Below are 16,195 nucleotides of genomic sequence, written 5' to 3' on the forward strand. Positions count from 1 at the left end.
TATTAAGATTATTTGTGCATCTCCTCTTTAGTTGCATGGCAAAAACAGCATGACATTGTTCTGTTTTGGTGGAACATTTCTCATGCAACTAAACTACGATAATAATAATAATATTAATATTAATAATACTAATAATAATTGGACACAGGCTTAATTCTGACATCATGTTTTAGATGTTTTTGCACTTAATTACTCTTTTTCTAGAACATAAAGTCCTTTTGTTGAGTGATATAATGTATGGGGTACTGCGGTACTCCCCCACCCCCACCTGTTGCTGCCGCTGGCTGAAAGACGCTGCCATTTCCAAGGAACAGTTTATAGAAAAAGATTCACAACTCTGGCAGACATAGGTCGAAAGTAATGTTTTATTTTATTCTTTTGTGTGTTCTGTTGAGGTTGGAGAGACCTACACCAATGTGGTTTTAGTTTTCAAAGTTTTGTTTAGAGATTTAAATCTGAATTTTGTGTCTTCGACTCCCCTTTTATTATGTTACCCCTAAAGAACAGTGCAAACAGCCGCTTTTGGAAATCAGCTCCTTTAGTAAACCGTCTGCCTGTGATGTTGCTACATGACTGGACAGAGTGGTGCAACTTTGCTGCGGTCTTTTTTTAAAATATGTTACTCTGCTGTAGGTATGGCTGACAGGTGAACCTGTTCCTGATTAATAAGGACCCTTGAAAACCCCACAAGGAACCGCAGACGGTCCCTGGAAGACGTTTACAGTGCCAGAAAAATAGGTCACCTTCGTTAATCCCCGAGTGTGTCTGAAGAGCAGATGAGGCTAAAACGGCTCTCAGACCCAAACACAAACCTGACTCCATGCAGAGGGACTGGAACGATTAATTGTGATTAATCGTTTATTGAAATAATTGTCAATTAATTTAGGAATTGATTAATGGTTAGCTGGAGAATGCAGACTCAAAACATTCATTTGCTGAAAGAACGTCACATTCAGAGCAGCAATTAAGGCAAAGCTGTACATACAATATGTACATTTTGTATTTAAGATGAAAATAAAAATCTTTGATCTACGTGGAACTCCTAAAGTTTACATAGTTTTAGCTTGACCTGGTGCAAATTCTGTAAAAATGTCTTGCTATCTGATTATTATTAATGCAATTGATGGACTAATAATCGAGCCTTCACTGAAGGAATACTCTGCTGCTGCATTGCAGGCTGTAAAATGTTTATTCTCTCATTTAAAAAAGAAATTGAACTATTTGTATATTTTATGCATTTCTAATGTTGCATAAAATAAGCTTAAGTGGTTAACTAAAAAATTTGCTAAATGAGTCAATTTTTAAAAACCGATTAATCATCATCATCAAAAAAAATAAAAAAATCGATTCCTAAAATAATCGTTAGCTGTAGCAACCAAAAAATGAAATTCTCCATTCGAAACGATGAAAAGAAGTGACTTCACACAAGCGCTTTTGGACTCTTGGTTGAGTTTTAATGCTCACGTACAGTACAGCACAGTCAGAAGATCCTGTGGAGATCTCACAAACACAAAAGCAAACAGTTAAATACGTAGATAAAGTGTAGCACCAGCAGAGCCTCGGCGGACTCTCCTAAAAACTCTTCCTCGCTGTGGTTTTCAAAGTAAAACGCCTCCGTCTGATCTCACTGGACACGGCTCGCCTGCAGTGTCTCACAGCAGCGTTCACTTACAAAGGTCAGTGATTTAGAAAAGGACGCATACCGTGCCACCAAAAGTGGCATACAAAAAGCAATACTAAATAATAAATGCATTTACATAACCGTCAGGGGTTTCGGGTGTTTTGGCAACTTTCTATATCGACACTAACGTTTAAATAATAATAAAAAATAGAAAAACAAAAAACGTCATCTGAGAGTATATGAAGCAGAGATGACCGGCACGTGACAATCTGGCATTCTAAGACATAAATATATCACACCGACGGTGCCGTCATCTTCTTTGTATTCTGCGTTATTTTGCTTTGCTATACTGTTTAAATATTCAAGTTATACAAAAACAAAGAGTGACAAATCCATTACTTCTTGTAATACAGTAATGTGAAAAAATAGTATCAAAGTGATTTTCTAAACCTGTGAATCGAATTCTGTACTAAATGCACCATCGTTCTGTACTGGTACAGATATGCGTTGAGACAGCTAAGCAGACAAGATGACAACATGTTTGGTGGATGATTTATGATTGTTGCGGGAAAAAAAAAAACTGCATTTTTTTTTTTACTTATTAGGCTACATGTGTGAAAGATGTTTTTCAGAATCAAGATTGTACAGTTCTGGTCAGAAGTTTACATCCACCCATTCTGGGCATTAACATAAAATCAGAATTATATTATCATAATTTTGAGGATTTAATTATTTTTTTCTATTTGATTCCATGATAGAAAAAAATGGAACAAAATGAAACAGGAATTAGGTCCACAACTTTGGATTTGTTGTGGATTTTCTCTAATAAGACTCAAATATTTACATACATACACCCTCACTAGTCTCTAGTTAAACATATCATAACAGAGATCTTCTATTATCCACGATGAGGATAAGTGACTTCTGACTGAAACTGTACGTCGAGATCTGTGAACGTAGATCGGGTAGAGAGAGAACGAGAGGCGAATTTGTGACATCATGAAATTATTGGCAAACTGGTTCAAAAAGAGTCTTCTGGTCTGTGAGCCTCTGGGAATCTCATCGGTTGTCTACAAGTTGTCGGATCAGATTCTTTGGCTGTCCGTCTGCTTCCATTTGCTCTGTTGGTTAAATAAAACTCAAGTCAAATTTTCCCCCCTAACAGCAGACGTTTTTAATTTTTAGCCTCTCGAACATAAATTATTTACTTTCTGTAGGTTCTCATCCACTGAAATGCCCTTTCACAATCCAATTAGAAAGCATTTAATGCTAAAACGAAGGTAAAACTTCTGCTAAAATGTTTCTAAAAGGCTGGAAATGTATAGGAAGGATCCTAAATCAAGCGGAGACTTTTTCTTTCCCATCAGATCACAGACCGGCCGCCCACAGAACCGAACCCCTCTAGAATGTTCTACTGGACACCGGGTTTGGCACAGTTTTCAGAACTTGGTCTGCTTTAGTTTGTCGATGTGGTAGCACAGCTTCAAGGCCGGCCCGAGCTTCAGTCCCAGGTACTTCATGATCATGTCGCTCTTCAGGAGCAGCAAGGCGTTTCCGTCAATTTCCTGGAGGAAGAAGAAGAAGAAGAAGAAAAAGAAGAGGTTGTTTATGTGGAAATCAGTGAGGTTTTCCTTCTGGACTCACAAAAACAACGGCAAGGAATCAATGATGGATACTTAATAGTTATGAATCAAACGTTCTATCAGGCATAAATGTTTCAAACTTAACTGAGTAAACTGATTTCCTTAATCAGGGAGATATTATTGTACCTTTACAAAAAACGAATTTAGAAAAACTAAATATATCACATGATATATTGGCACTAACATCAGTATTGGCTAATATTCATCTTTTTCTTTTACATTTCAGTATTGGTCCTATAAATAAAACTGGGTCTGTTTTAACAACCAATATTGATTTCCGTGTTCTTGCCATTTTGTTTCGGGAGGTGCAGGAGAGAAGGGTGGTCATGTGGTTTTTGTTTTGTCCTGTGACAGTGATGCAGCAAAGGATTGTGGGGAGTTTAGCTGAAGCAGGGAACCAGTGGTACTCTTAGGAAGGTCAGCGTCTGATTGGTTGTAAATCTCCCTCCTGTAACTGGATTCTGTAAAGAGTAACTGGTGAACCAAACAATTTTGCCACCAAACTCTGAAATACGGCAGTCGGGCCTGGATCTTTTGATTCTGACTTGTGTTCTTCTTTGTCCCGTGTTTTATTTCTCAGAATGGTCTTTGAGTCAGCAGAAAACAGCTCTCCTGTGATGTCATCAGGTGCTTTGTATACAAATAATATCTGCTTATAGAGTAGTTATGGATCATTTCAAAAGTTTAGCCATCTTCCAGCTAGCAGAATGAGATCGTTAGCTTTGTGAAAAACTTTGGTGTGTGTGTCAATTAAATTGCGGTGTTATGTAAGATCGATTTTTCTGGGCTTTTCATTCTGTCATACTGTCATTCCCTCATTGAAAACATACCTGGAGTTTTGCCTTGATTCTGTCATGCATGTTTGAGAAATCCTTGAATCTCCTGTGGCAACCATTTTGAGGTGCTTAAGTTGTGTACTTTTCAGGTTGTAAACGGCATAATAGAGGAGCAGTGTTTTGATGACTTCCTGAAGGCAGAGTGTTGGAAAGAGCAGCAGCTTCTTAAAGTGACAGAGGTCCAATTTCAAGGAATCAGAATTTAGAAGTCAAATCTCTTTAAAGTTATATTTTAAGTACAGAACATATTTATGTCAACTGAAGGTAAGAGTTACTTGTTATTTGTGCTATAAATTGGTACTATGTGCCTGGAAAAAAACATAAATACATTCTTTTAACATTATGACTGATGGGTCTTAAACATGGGATTTTTCAACAGTCTCAGAAACCTCATCTGTGGGATGAAACCATCATTTCAGCTCAATCTAAAGACATGATAAAGGTCTTCTTCAAAGTTCTTGTCAGAGCTGTGACAGTCACACACATCGCTGCACACACATCCGACTCACGTGCTTCCTGAAGATGTCTGCATGGGGGCCCAGAGCCTGGGGATCTGCATCTCTGATGAACCAAACAACATCCTCCACAGACCACGTGGTCGGGTCCTTATTGGCCGGCGCTTTGGATTCCTGGGATTCTGGAGACACGTTATATCCTCCTGAGAGAACAGAGTGAGGAGTTTTTACTCCTGTCGGCGGAACAAAGGTCATGCATGGACAGGACAGGTTGGCGTTGGCGTTGGGGCCGTCTCTCACCCGTCCTGTTGCCGTCCGGGAACATGTTGGGGCTGGAGGCTGGCTGCCTGCACATGCTCATGGAGCCCGGGCCGCCGGAGAACTGCTGCGAAGAGCGAAACCCGTAGGAGGACTTGGAGGAGTAGGAGGAGCTTATTGAGCCGAAGGCGGAATCGCCGTGGTCGACCGAGTAGCGCTTGGCTTCTGACTGGTCTCCATGGTAGTCGTCGGCCACAGACGTCTCAGCTAGTGCCAAGACAGAGCCACGTCAAGACAGAATCAGAGCAAGTTTGGTGTGTCTGACTCTTGGAGGGTAAAGCGATACCGTCTGAGTGATAGGATCCACCGCTGCGCTGGCTAATGGGCTGATCACTGAAGAGGTTTTCACAGTGCAGGCTGCGACAGAGCTTCTTGAGGAAACGAAGCACATAGTCGATGCTGTTCACCACAGGGAGGCTCAAAAGATGCTGCTTCCCATCAAATGTGGCTGGAAGCGCAAAACGACACCAGTTTACACTTTATTTCTCACAAATCGGATTATTAAACCTCTACCAAGGGGGCGGGGTGGGGGGGGGGGGCTCTCTCTTCTCAACCCAATCTCAATTTAAGTGCAAAAAAATAAATAAAGGTTAAGTAAACAAGCAGAGAACAACACCTGGTCGAGGTCTTGGTACAGCACCTGATATTTTTTCTCCTCCGTAGCCTTGCGTGAGGAGAGTGAACACGGTTTTTTGCTGGAAGGCGCTGTCGATGCAGCCCTGGACGGCCTGCTGCAGCACGACGGACGGCCGGTCGGGTCCGAAGTGATCGGGAAGCTGCTGGATCTTCTTCCTGTCCAGGTTGGGGCCCGTGTTGGCCTGCTTGTTGATGTAGATGCAAACTGAAGCAGAGGAGAGATGGCACCTTGGATTGGGTTTTTCTGACAAGTATGGGTGTGTTTTATTTTTATTTTTTAAATCTCTTGAGGTCAGGTATGTACAGAACCCTGGAAAAGGCATTAGGGATGCAAGTTATCAATTCATGAATTGATCTAAAGTTGACTAACGAATGACTGAAAACCAAAGTTTTCTCTCATATAAAGAGAGTTGACTGTTTTTCCATAGATTTAAAAAATATGTATATCATAAAACTTAAAGAGCTTGTCGAGTGTTTATATTTCAGAACAGAACCGCATAAAGTTCATTTCCCATCCCACACCGGACTCTGTGGTGTGGGAAGTCAGAAATGACAAAGAGAAAACTGTGTCATTTCTGGTATGGCCCCGCCTCTTTGTTTCTGTGTCAACTGGCTCTGGTTAAGGATGGCCAGCAGCACCCTCTTCTGGATGGCAACCAAACTACAACACTAGGAGGCGGCAAAAGAGGACTTTATTAGATAATCGGTTGGAACTAATTTTAATCCAATAAACTATTAATCGACGATTAATCGTAAGTCGATAACTTGTTTGCATCCTTAAAAGACACTTTTTACTTATTTCATTATAGATATATTTCCCGAAAACGTTAAGGTTTGTGGTTATAGGGTTTTAAAACAGGAAAAACTTCAAATTGTCTGTAAACTTCTGTAAGGCGATTTCTTCTTTTTTTTTTTTTTTACCTGTTAGCACCTGGGCTGTGGCAGAATGGGGGATGGTAGCAGCGTCCTGAGGGATGGAGCTCATATCAGGCTCGGGCGTGCTGCTGGGTGGAGAAATAGCCAGAGGGGTCATCACCATCCGCGGTTTGAGCTGCAGAAGAAAAAGTTTCAGAATGCATTTTAATCACGCAGTTAATTATCAGAGAGCTTTTTTAAGAGTTGTTCCTCTAAAGTTGGAACAGTAACGTGTCTGCAGCAAAAAAAGAAAAAATCTCCCAGATGCTACGTTTTACTCAGTGGTCCCACCAACTAGGTATACTTTCTACAATCAAGCCACTGTGAAAGATGAAATTGTGGATCTCAACAAGGCTACTTGTGAATAGGTGGAATAAACAAAACAAAATATGAATACATTTTACAACTTGTTTTTGTTAGATGCTTTTTGTCTCCCACTTTATAGTTTTATGCAGTTCTGTCAAATTTCTACCAAACTTAACAGAGACACATTTTCATAAATCAGGGATTTACTTCCACTTTAATGCAGAGTTGGAAAAGATAAATAGTTGAATCTGAAGCTTAACAAACAGATTTATTTGAGCTTCTGTCAATCTGAGGTTGAAAATTAAACCGTCTGTTAAACTGACTGGATTGCTTTTTCTCTTACCATTAATAAAATGTGTATTTGTTTTTTTCTTGAGTGATTTATTGATTCACTTTTCTTTTAAAAAAACAAACCCTAACCTTTAAAATCCAACATTGAACATTTTTTAAGTAAATCTTGTATTTAAGTAATTAAGCCAATAGTAAGCTATGCTTCTTCTCACTCCTGAATATTTTCTCTGGTTGTTCTATAATTATTGTATCTCCTAAAGTTTTACTTGATATTATGAAATTTATGTTATTTTGTTACAGGCTGGAAGCTATCATTCACATATTCAAAATAAATGGCAGAAAAAAAAGTTTCTGCTGCTAAATTTGTTATTTTTGTAATAAGATCCCTCAGTTTTTGTTTAAGGACTGTGGGTTTCTGGATCTAGGAAGTGTCATATGACTGGAGTGTTTTGTTTTTTTGTCATATGTAAAAAAACCCAAAGGTTTTATATATATATATATATATATCGAATCTATTAACGGGAAGAACAGTTAAGATCTTTCAGTATTTGACCGGCTGATAACCCAATCAGAGCTCATCAAAACAACATTTTGCCAATGTTAATATCTGTGTTTTTTTCCTTTTTGGTTAAAAATAAACAAAAAAGAAAACATATCAGCCAAATCAGAAATGCGCCCCAGCCTGTGTTTCCAGCTCCCTGTGCTCACATCCATTTTTAATCGCCCGCCCAGCACAGTCCCATCCATCCCCATCTGGCTGACCTTGAAGCCCGGCTTTCTCCCCCTCTTCTTCGGCACTTTGAGCGGCGGCAGCGACTCGGGGTACCGGTTGGGGAAATCCATCTTGGCCACGCTGCGGAGGGGGGGCCTGCCCCTCTTCCTGCCCGGTATCTTCCCCGGCTGGCTGGGGATGAAGGAGGGAGCCACTGCGGCCGACTGCATGTCACCGTTGCTGCTACTGCTGCTGCTGCTGCTGTCTGACTTCTGTGCCGCTGCAGCAAGTACACTCATCTGGAGCTGCAGACAGAAATGAAGAAGAACAAGGGGGGGCAGGGGGGGAAGCCTTTCAGACCTGCACTTTGCTTGCACATTGATCCTGGATACTACAAGTCGCAGCATTAGCATCCATTAGACGCGGGCTGGGTTGGAAAAGGAAGCGTGGATTGCAGCAACATCTGACCAGTAAAAACACTCTCAGGAGAAGCACTTAGCTCTGTCGTAATTAAACAACACAAAGAGAAGCCATGTAAGGGAACACCACCTCCATCCTGCACTGATAACACATAAATAAACCTGATAGGGGAAGGGGAGGCAAAGAGGGGGAGTCACTATTACCTGCTGTCCTCTATTGTGAAAGCCCAGCAGCAGAGAGCGATGGTTTTATATCCAACAGGCCTAAAGGTGACAAACAGCTAAATCCCTCACAATGCAGGAAAAGCCATCTAGGTTGTGGTGTTTTTTTTTTCTGCATGCGGCTTTCTCCTCGTCTCCCTTTTTGGTAAACACACTGCTACTGCTGCTGCTGCTGCTGCTGCTCGGCACACAGGCTGCAGACATCTCATTAGACTAATGCATTCAGCACTGCCAGAGAGAGAGAGGGAGGGGGAGAGGAAGAGGAAGGAGGAGGGGGGGATTGACTTCACCATGGCTACCCAGCTATGAATTACCATTAAGATGACAGCGTCTACCCTGGTGTTAAAAAAAGATCAAACAGAGGGAAGGGAAAAAAATTCAACAAAAAATAAAATAAACAGATAAGGACTGTGGTTCATCTTTTCCCCTCTGCAGCAGCACGTACAACCAGAAACAATAAGCCGGCTGCTCTCATGCTCTAAACATCTTAATGTGAAGAGATCGACGTGAAAGACGAGGCATGTAAACAAACGAGGAATCGATCCGTCGGCTGGACTCACCATCCGAATCAGATGTGGAGATGTGGAGTATCCCCGCGCTCCGGGCTGCTGCTGCTGCTGCTGGCTCTCCTCCCTGCCTCCAATAGCGGAGCGCCTATATGAAAGCAAGGCGGATTCCACTGTAATACTGTACGTGTGTGTGTGTGTGTGTGTGTGTGTGTGTACAGCAGACACTGACAGACAGTGAGCGAGTGACAATATGTGTGTGTGTGTGTGTGTGTGTGTGTGTGTGCGTGTGTGTGTGTGTGTGTGTGCATTAAAGAGACACGGAGGGAGAACAGGAGGGGGGCCTCTGTTGTCATGACAACAAGCCTGTAAGCCCTGCCGGTTGTCTGCCATGTTTTATCAGCAACTCTGGCTCAGTGCAGAGATGATAGTTTCTCCTTTTCGTTCCTTTTAGTTACAATGCTTTATGGATTAAAGGCTGCAGAGGTTTGTTGGGCAATCTCTAGCATGTTTATGTTATTATTATTATTATTTTATATGAAGAACAAAAGACGAAAATGCTTGAAATATATAATGGTTTTAGCTATCCAAATGGTATCAGTCAGTGTTTTTTCGCTGCATTATAAAACAATGAATGTGCAATGATGGAAGTTGTGGGAAAATCTCCAAAAACATCCATCAAAACCATCTGATTAACTGCAGTTTGAGAGAAACAAAAACTATTGGAAATGCTTTCAGTGATTATTTCAAGTTAACTAAAATACATATTTAAAAGACCAGTAAAGTAACAACTATTAAAAACTGTTTGAAAGATTATTTCAGTCGTATCAATACACATTCCAAAAATAACTGTGTTATTAATGATTTTCCTAGTATAACTTTTATGTCCAGGTCCTTACAAATGTATTTATACGTTAGTAAGGCCCGTACAATGTGACATTTTATTTTAAATTGTCACATTGTACCAGGGTGAAAAATGTTTGAAAAATTGTCACCTTCAAACCAAAGTTTTATCTATTTTATTAACTCATTTTGTGAAGTAGAAGAAAAAGGATACATAATTTTCTAAACTTTTTTCACAAATAATATTCTGTCTTTTCCTTATTAACATCTGATACCGCTAAATAAAAATAAATGCATTCAAATATTTTGTCGCATAAAAACAGCAACAGAAAACGTCGTTGGTTTTTCGTCGTAACGTCATAAAATGTGAGATCTCAAAGTTAGAGATCTGTCGCCCCCTGCAGGATTTAACAGAAACTCATCACTGTTCTTCTGTTCGGTGTTGTTGTGCCAATAAAGTTTCGCAGATGACCTTTGACACCAAGATGTCAGCCTACATGCCGCTTTTTGTGAAGATGTCACCGTCAGCCTTGGTGGGCATAAAGTGCGTTTTTAAAGAGCAGTTTTGTTCTAGAAAGATTTTAAAATACCTAACAGAGCTCTACAGGCGAGGTGAGGCGAATTGGTTGCGTGTTTTAATATAATTAGTGTTTCTTTTATTAAAAGCATCTATAAATGTGTCATTTGTCTCGCTAATTGTACGGTTATTGTTGTTTTGTACAAAGAAATAGCGAATTTTTACACCTTCTCAGCTATCAAATTAGTTACCTTCTCAAATTTGCTCGCCGTTATAATCATTTTCTGACGTTTGAAGCGGGAAACAATGAACTGACGTACCCTTTTTTGTTTTCGGTGTGATGTCTGTCAGGTTACTCGGTGACAGCTGGCCAGGCGGCGACGGCGGTGGAGGTGGAGAGCGGTGTGACCGCCGCCGGGTTCAGCGGTCCTTTGGATCACTACAGCGGGCTGATACGAGCCGGGAGCCTGCGGGAGGACGAGCACCAGAGAGCGGTACTGCAGAAGCTGGACGAGCTGCACAAAACGCTGAGAGGATACACCAATAGACCCACATCCATCATGTCGAGGGTGAACATTCACATGCATGTCCTCATTTTTATGTGGTCACAAAAAAGCCGCGTATTCTTATCACTTAATCCAGAAAAACATTGTACCTTAGTTATCTGAAGAGTAACAGTTAAAAGTATGGGTTGCCAAATGCGCCAAAAATGTTTGTGCGTGTGCATACTTTTCTGTGTAACTGTACACAGTGCAGCAGCTGATTGTGACATTGTCTTTGTAAAGACATAATTAGATAAAACATTCAATATTATTGGTTGTATTGGTGTCGGCACAATGGTGCCGCCAAAGATTTTGTTGAGAAAGAAAAAAATGTTGATGTTGCCCGCCCCCCCCCAGTGATGACCTTTTCTCAAATTTATTTATTTATTCTGCCCATTCAAGATATGTCTGATCTCTTTAAGGATTTTTTTCCCCTTCCTCCATCATTATTGAGTTTATTTAAACTTTGTTTTTAACTTTGGAATTTATTGAACTTCTTAAATTTCCTTTTGGAATCAATAAAATATTTTTGAATAAATAAAATATTTTTGAATTGAACAAAAATATTTCAAATGCTTCACTAATGGTGAAAAGAGAAGAAAGCAGCCTCTGCTTATTCATGAAACTTCTTTCAATTATTTTTTTACGTGATGAAAAATCTTCCTAAATCAAACTGGTCAGAATATTGTTACTGATTTATTTGTGTGTGTGTGTGTGTGTGTGTGTGTGTGTGTTCTCTAGTTTTTCTCCAAACCAAAGCCCCCTAAAGGTTGCTACATCTACGGCGACGTCGGTAAGAGAACTAAAGCCTGATGATCCGGATTTAATGCATTTTATTTATTCATACGATCCTAACTGTTATGTTTTTTTTGTTTCAGGCACCGGGAAGACGATGGTGATGGACATGTTTTATTCACATGTGGAAACGGAGAAGAAAAAGAGGGTCCATTTCCACGGTTTTATGCTGGACGTGCATAAAAGTGAGTGTTTTGTCTGGTTCTGAGGTAACAACTCATTATTAAATTATAAATTAGCTCTGAATGCATCAACAAAAACTACATGCTCCTCCTCCATCGAGAGACGGAAGTACGTTTTGGGAAAAGTCATACAGGGATGTTAATACTTCTCCCAACTTGTTTTTACACCTAATTTTCGCTGCTTGGTTTCAGGAATCCATCGGTTGAAGCAGAGCATGCCCAAAAGGAAAGTAGGGAAAATGGCCAAATCTTATGACCCCATTGCTCCGGTCGCCGAGGAGATCAGCGAGGAGGCCTGTCTGCTTTGCTTCGATGAGTTCCAGGTGCTGTAGGTGACCTTCTTAAAGAAACAGAACGTGTTTGTTCACGCTGTTAAAAATTACTTTTATTGCTAACTTTCATTTCAGGTCACAGATATCGCTGATGCCATGATCCTAAAGCAGCTTTTTGAAAATCTGTTTCTGAACGGCGTTGTTGTCGTGGCGACGTCCAACCGTACACCTGAAGGTCATTAGTGAGGTTTTTGGCACATTTGCTCAAAACTGCATATTTTTTGTAGTTTTTCTCTGGATAAGAAAAAACTAATCAATTAAATTTGAAAACAATTATTGGAAGTTTTTCCTCCTCAAAATAACCAAAATTAAATATTGTATGTCTTGTGTCGCTCTAATATTATTCTACAAGTAAAATTTTAGGTTGGCACATTTACCCAGGCAATCATTCTAATTAAACCAGTAAAGGAGTCATTTTTTCATAAATTTTTGTAAGAAAGTGAAGTTCAAATCATTGTAGATCCAAAATTTTGAGTTTTTGACATTATTAAAAGAATCACATCAAGTTTGCAAATACTTTTGGACTCAGATGGGGAAAAAAATGAAGGAAAATATTCAGGCTTTGGGTTTGTTTCTGTTTAAAACTGATTTGTTTATTTAATATTTCACAAAAGCTGCAGCTAACATTTTACAACCCGTTATGTTCCATCAGATTTGTATAAAAATGGCCTCCAGAGAGTCAACTTTGTGCCTTTTATCGCGGTGCTGCAGGTAAGTTAAAACATACCGAACCCGCCCTCCAGCTATGCGCAGGCGGCACTTTAAAGGTGAAACGTCTCTTTTGACCGCCTGCAGAAATATTGCCAAACTCTTCGCCTCGATTCAGGGATCGACTACCGCAAACAGAACAGGCCTTCTGCGGGGAAACTTTACTTCCTGTAAGTCCCGCCCAGCTTGACAAAAACCTGACAGGAACACTGCTTTTCCTTCCTTTTAGCAATTCTTTCATTCTGTGTAGCTCCGGTGAACCTGACGCCGAGGCAGCGCTGGACAAAATGTTCGACGAGTTGGCTTTTAAGCAGAACGACAGTGAGTGCTGAACTCTACCAGCGTCTCCTGATGTGGCGCGTGGCTAACGTTTGTTTTAAAATGTTTAGTTACCCGGCCGCGAGTTTTAAACATTCACAACCGCAAGGTCCGTCTGAACAAAGCGTGCGGGACGATCGCAGACTGTACGTTTGAGGAGCTGTGCGACAGAGTGAGTCTGTTTGTTTTGCATTTTTAATGTTGGTATTGTTTGACCTAACAGGGTTCATGCACTCAGCAAACACAGACAACCCCACACTGCTAAAAGAACAAAATATTACTAAGTATTTGGTCGAGTTTCAAGTGCAAATATCTTGATACACTTGAAGTAAGAGAAAACTAATTAACAAGTATTTTCTCAGCAACATATAAGAGCTTGTTTTAAGTCAATAATTCCTTAATATTGATGAAAAAGTAGTGATTAAATTTGTCAGGTTATTTCACTAAAAACGTGTGGAAAAAATCTTGTTACAAGTGAAATAATCTGCAAATGGAACAAGAACTTTTTCGTCTATTAAGGAGTTATTGACTTAAAACAGGCTCCTATTTATAGCTGAAAAGTTGTTTTTAAGTTAGTTTTGTCTTATTTCAAGATATTTTCTATAGAAACTAGACAAAAACCAAATGGTAAGATTTTGTGTTTTTGCAGTGCACTTTGAAAAACACAGTTTTAAGTGTCTGTCTTATGAAAATAAAACATTTGCTTTCTATTAAAGGTTTTTGAGTAAAACTTAGTGTGATTCTCTGCTTGATTCTAAACATGAAACAAGTTTTTTTGAAACTAAGAAATCTCTCTCTCAGCCTCTAGGGGCCAGCGACTACCTGGAAATATCAAAACTGTTTGACACCGTCTTCATCCGACACATTCCTCTGCTGACTCTCAACAAGAAAACTCAGGCCAGGCGGCTCATAACGCTCGTGGACGCGCTCTACAACCACAAGGTACGGCGCCGCTCATTCGCCCTCCCAGCCCGTAAAGCGAGACGCAAACATGGAGTCTTCTCTCGGCTCAGGTCCGGGTGGTGATCCTCGCCGAACACCCGCTGGAGGACATTTTTGTTCACGACGGGGATCACAGTCACGACGAGAGTCACATTCTGATGGATGACCTGGGGCTGAAAAGGGTGAGAGCGGGAATCTGTTTTACTGTAGAACCTGTTTTCCATCTGGGCTGTCGGGACACAAAAACATCAGCAATTAAAGAGGCTGTCACTCAGACGGGCTTAGAAAAACGTCAGGAAACAGAACTGCAGATCCAAAAAGTCGAGTTTCTAGTGGAAATATATTAATGAACTTGAAATGAGACAAAGCTAACGCACCAGTTTCAGCAGGAAGTATGAGTTTGTTTTAAGTAAATAATTTCTTAAACTAGTATGTAAAATCAACTTTTCTGAGCTTGTGATGACTTCCTGAAGGCAGTTTCTAAAAGAGCAGGATTTGTTTAAAGAGATAGAGACCCAATGTCCTAACTTTTCTTCAGCTTGAAAATCCAATTTTGTTTCTTACTTCTGTTTAATGAGTAAAAGTTAGTTTCTATGGTTCAAGTGCAATCAGATCTCTTCCTTTTCCAAACTGAAATTAGGCATTCAGATCGGAACATTTCTTGAAAATTTGTTTTAAATACTTTTGTAAGATATTCTAATTTGTCACATTTTTTGCATTTTTTAAATTGTATTTTTATATCTGAATCAGACGATCAATTTTCTGTTGATTCTGTAAAAATTGAGTAACTCTGTAATTTTCCGTCTGTCTACAATGTTCTGAAAGTTGAAAACAACATTTTGCATTTTGGACCAGCATTAAATCTACTAATTTACTTACTTTCGTGCCCCAAAAGTCACTAAAAACTCGCATTTCTCCACTGATATTCATGGGTTTCTTTAAAGCGGCGCCTGTTTTCACTCAGTGAACTTTCCCTCCCTAACAGGACGAAGCCAGAAGTCTGTCCATCTTCAGCGGGGAGGAGGAGAAGTTTGCCTTTCAGAGAACCGTTTCTCGACTCACTGAGATGCAGACGGAAGATTACTGGCTGGACGGGGACAGAAGCTTAAAAACTTCTGAAAAATAAGAATACAGGGTACTTTATGAACTGCTCTCTTATATGCCAAAAACAAAATACTACACTACTCCATCTCCTCTTGCACGGAGCACCGGGGGTCTGCTCAACAGCATCTGTGCAAATGTGCATACAATATTTATTAGTATCTAAAATCATTTTATCATTTAAATGCAAATTTGCACTTTAAGGATGATTTTAAGGTGGATTTTTGGGGAGGCGTGTTGCTTTTAATCCAGTGTCATATAATAACTCAAGTTTTTAACTTCTCTGTTGTTTGGGGGGAAATATATAAAAACACAACATGGACAGTTTATAGAGATGCAGTCCAGCCCTTTACTGGAGGTTTATGAGTCTGTTTTGTTTTGAGTATTTCAATGAAATGATTTCTTACCGAGTTGTAATTTATCTTAATAAGTCTAAGTGGATGGATCAGTCCAGTCTGACTGAAATGGTTTCTGAAGAGAAGATAATAGAAATATAACTACTTTAAATCTTGGTTTCTAATTTGCAAAGAGATACTTTAATTTTATTTATTTATTTCCAAAATTTCAGTGGACAAACATGAATTATTCATGCCACTTTTTGGCATTTAGTCAACCAGACTTTCATATATTTAAAGGGGATTTTGTGTGATTAGACCAATAAGTACCACATATTTATAGGGTGGAATAATAATAATACAATTTTATTTATAGTGCACTTTACATGTAAATCTCTAAGTGCTGCAAAATGACAATTAAAGCAATAACCAATGTAAAAACTAATTTGAATTAAATGGAAGGAAATCGATACACCAGAACATTTTCAAGTCAAACCACAGATACTTTGGTTGGTACTGAGCTGTGGATCTCTGCAGCTCCTCCAGAGACACAGTGAGCCTCCAATCTGCTTTTTTACTTTTTATTAAACCAACCAGTCGAGTTTCATCTGTAGAGCATGATTTATACATTCAACTGGAACTCAAAGTGCATTACAAAGGCTAGGAGCAGACAAACACGATGAAATGATCAAATCAAAGG

At 39.7% G+C, this 16,195-nt stretch overlaps 2 protein-coding genes across 5 annotated transcripts; one reads left to right on the forward strand and one right to left on the reverse strand.

Annotated features, from left to right (window-relative positions):
• Positions 1-1,432: 1,432 nt before the first annotated feature.
• Positions 1,433-10,694, reverse strand: LOC103458351 (sex comb on midleg-like protein 4). 4 transcript variants are annotated; one of them, XM_008399050.2, is made up of 9 exons: positions 10,561-10,694; positions 8,935-9,028; positions 7,784-8,038; positions 6,431-6,560; positions 5,490-5,714; positions 5,160-5,321; positions 4,856-5,080; positions 4,610-4,758; positions 1,433-3,186 (listed from the first exon to the last, which is right to left on the reverse strand). In XM_008399050.2, the coding sequence occupies exons 2-9, from the start codon at positions 8,935-8,937 to the stop codon at positions 3,061-3,063; spliced, it is 1,275 nt and encodes a 424-aa protein (XP_008397272.1). In that variant the 5' UTR covers positions 8,938-9,028; positions 10,561-10,694; the 3' UTR covers positions 1,433-3,060. The 4 variants fall into 4 exon arrangements, with proteins under 4 accessions (XP_008397272.1, XP_017157933.1, XP_081459398.1 ...); XM_017302444.2 differs by lacking the exon at positions 10,561-10,694 and having other exon boundaries at positions 5,514-5,714; positions 8,935-9,091; XM_081603272.1 differs by lacking the exon at positions 10,561-10,694 and having other exon boundaries at positions 8,935-9,065.
• afg1la (AFG1 like ATPase a) lies at positions 10,176-15,570 on the forward strand. The gene is made up of 13 exons (XM_008399049.3): positions 10,176-10,335; positions 10,592-10,809; positions 11,524-11,575; positions 11,661-11,762; positions 11,952-12,082; positions 12,167-12,266; positions 12,744-12,802; positions 12,887-12,969; positions 13,050-13,120; positions 13,189-13,289; positions 13,919-14,059; positions 14,131-14,241; positions 15,045-15,570. The coding sequence occupies exons 1-13, from the start codon at positions 10,191-10,193 to the stop codon at positions 15,183-15,185; spliced, it is 1,455 nt and encodes a 484-aa protein (XP_008397271.2). The 5' UTR covers positions 10,176-10,190; the 3' UTR covers positions 15,186-15,570.
• The last annotated feature ends 625 nt before the right edge of the window (positions 15,571-16,195 follow it).

This window comes from Poecilia reticulata, chromosome 22 (genome assembly GCF_904066995.2).
Source record: "Poecilia reticulata chromosome 22, P_reticulata-male-v2, whole genome shotgun sequence".
Taxonomy (NCBI): domain Eukaryota; kingdom Metazoa; phylum Chordata; class Actinopteri; order Cyprinodontiformes; family Poeciliidae; genus Poecilia; species Poecilia reticulata.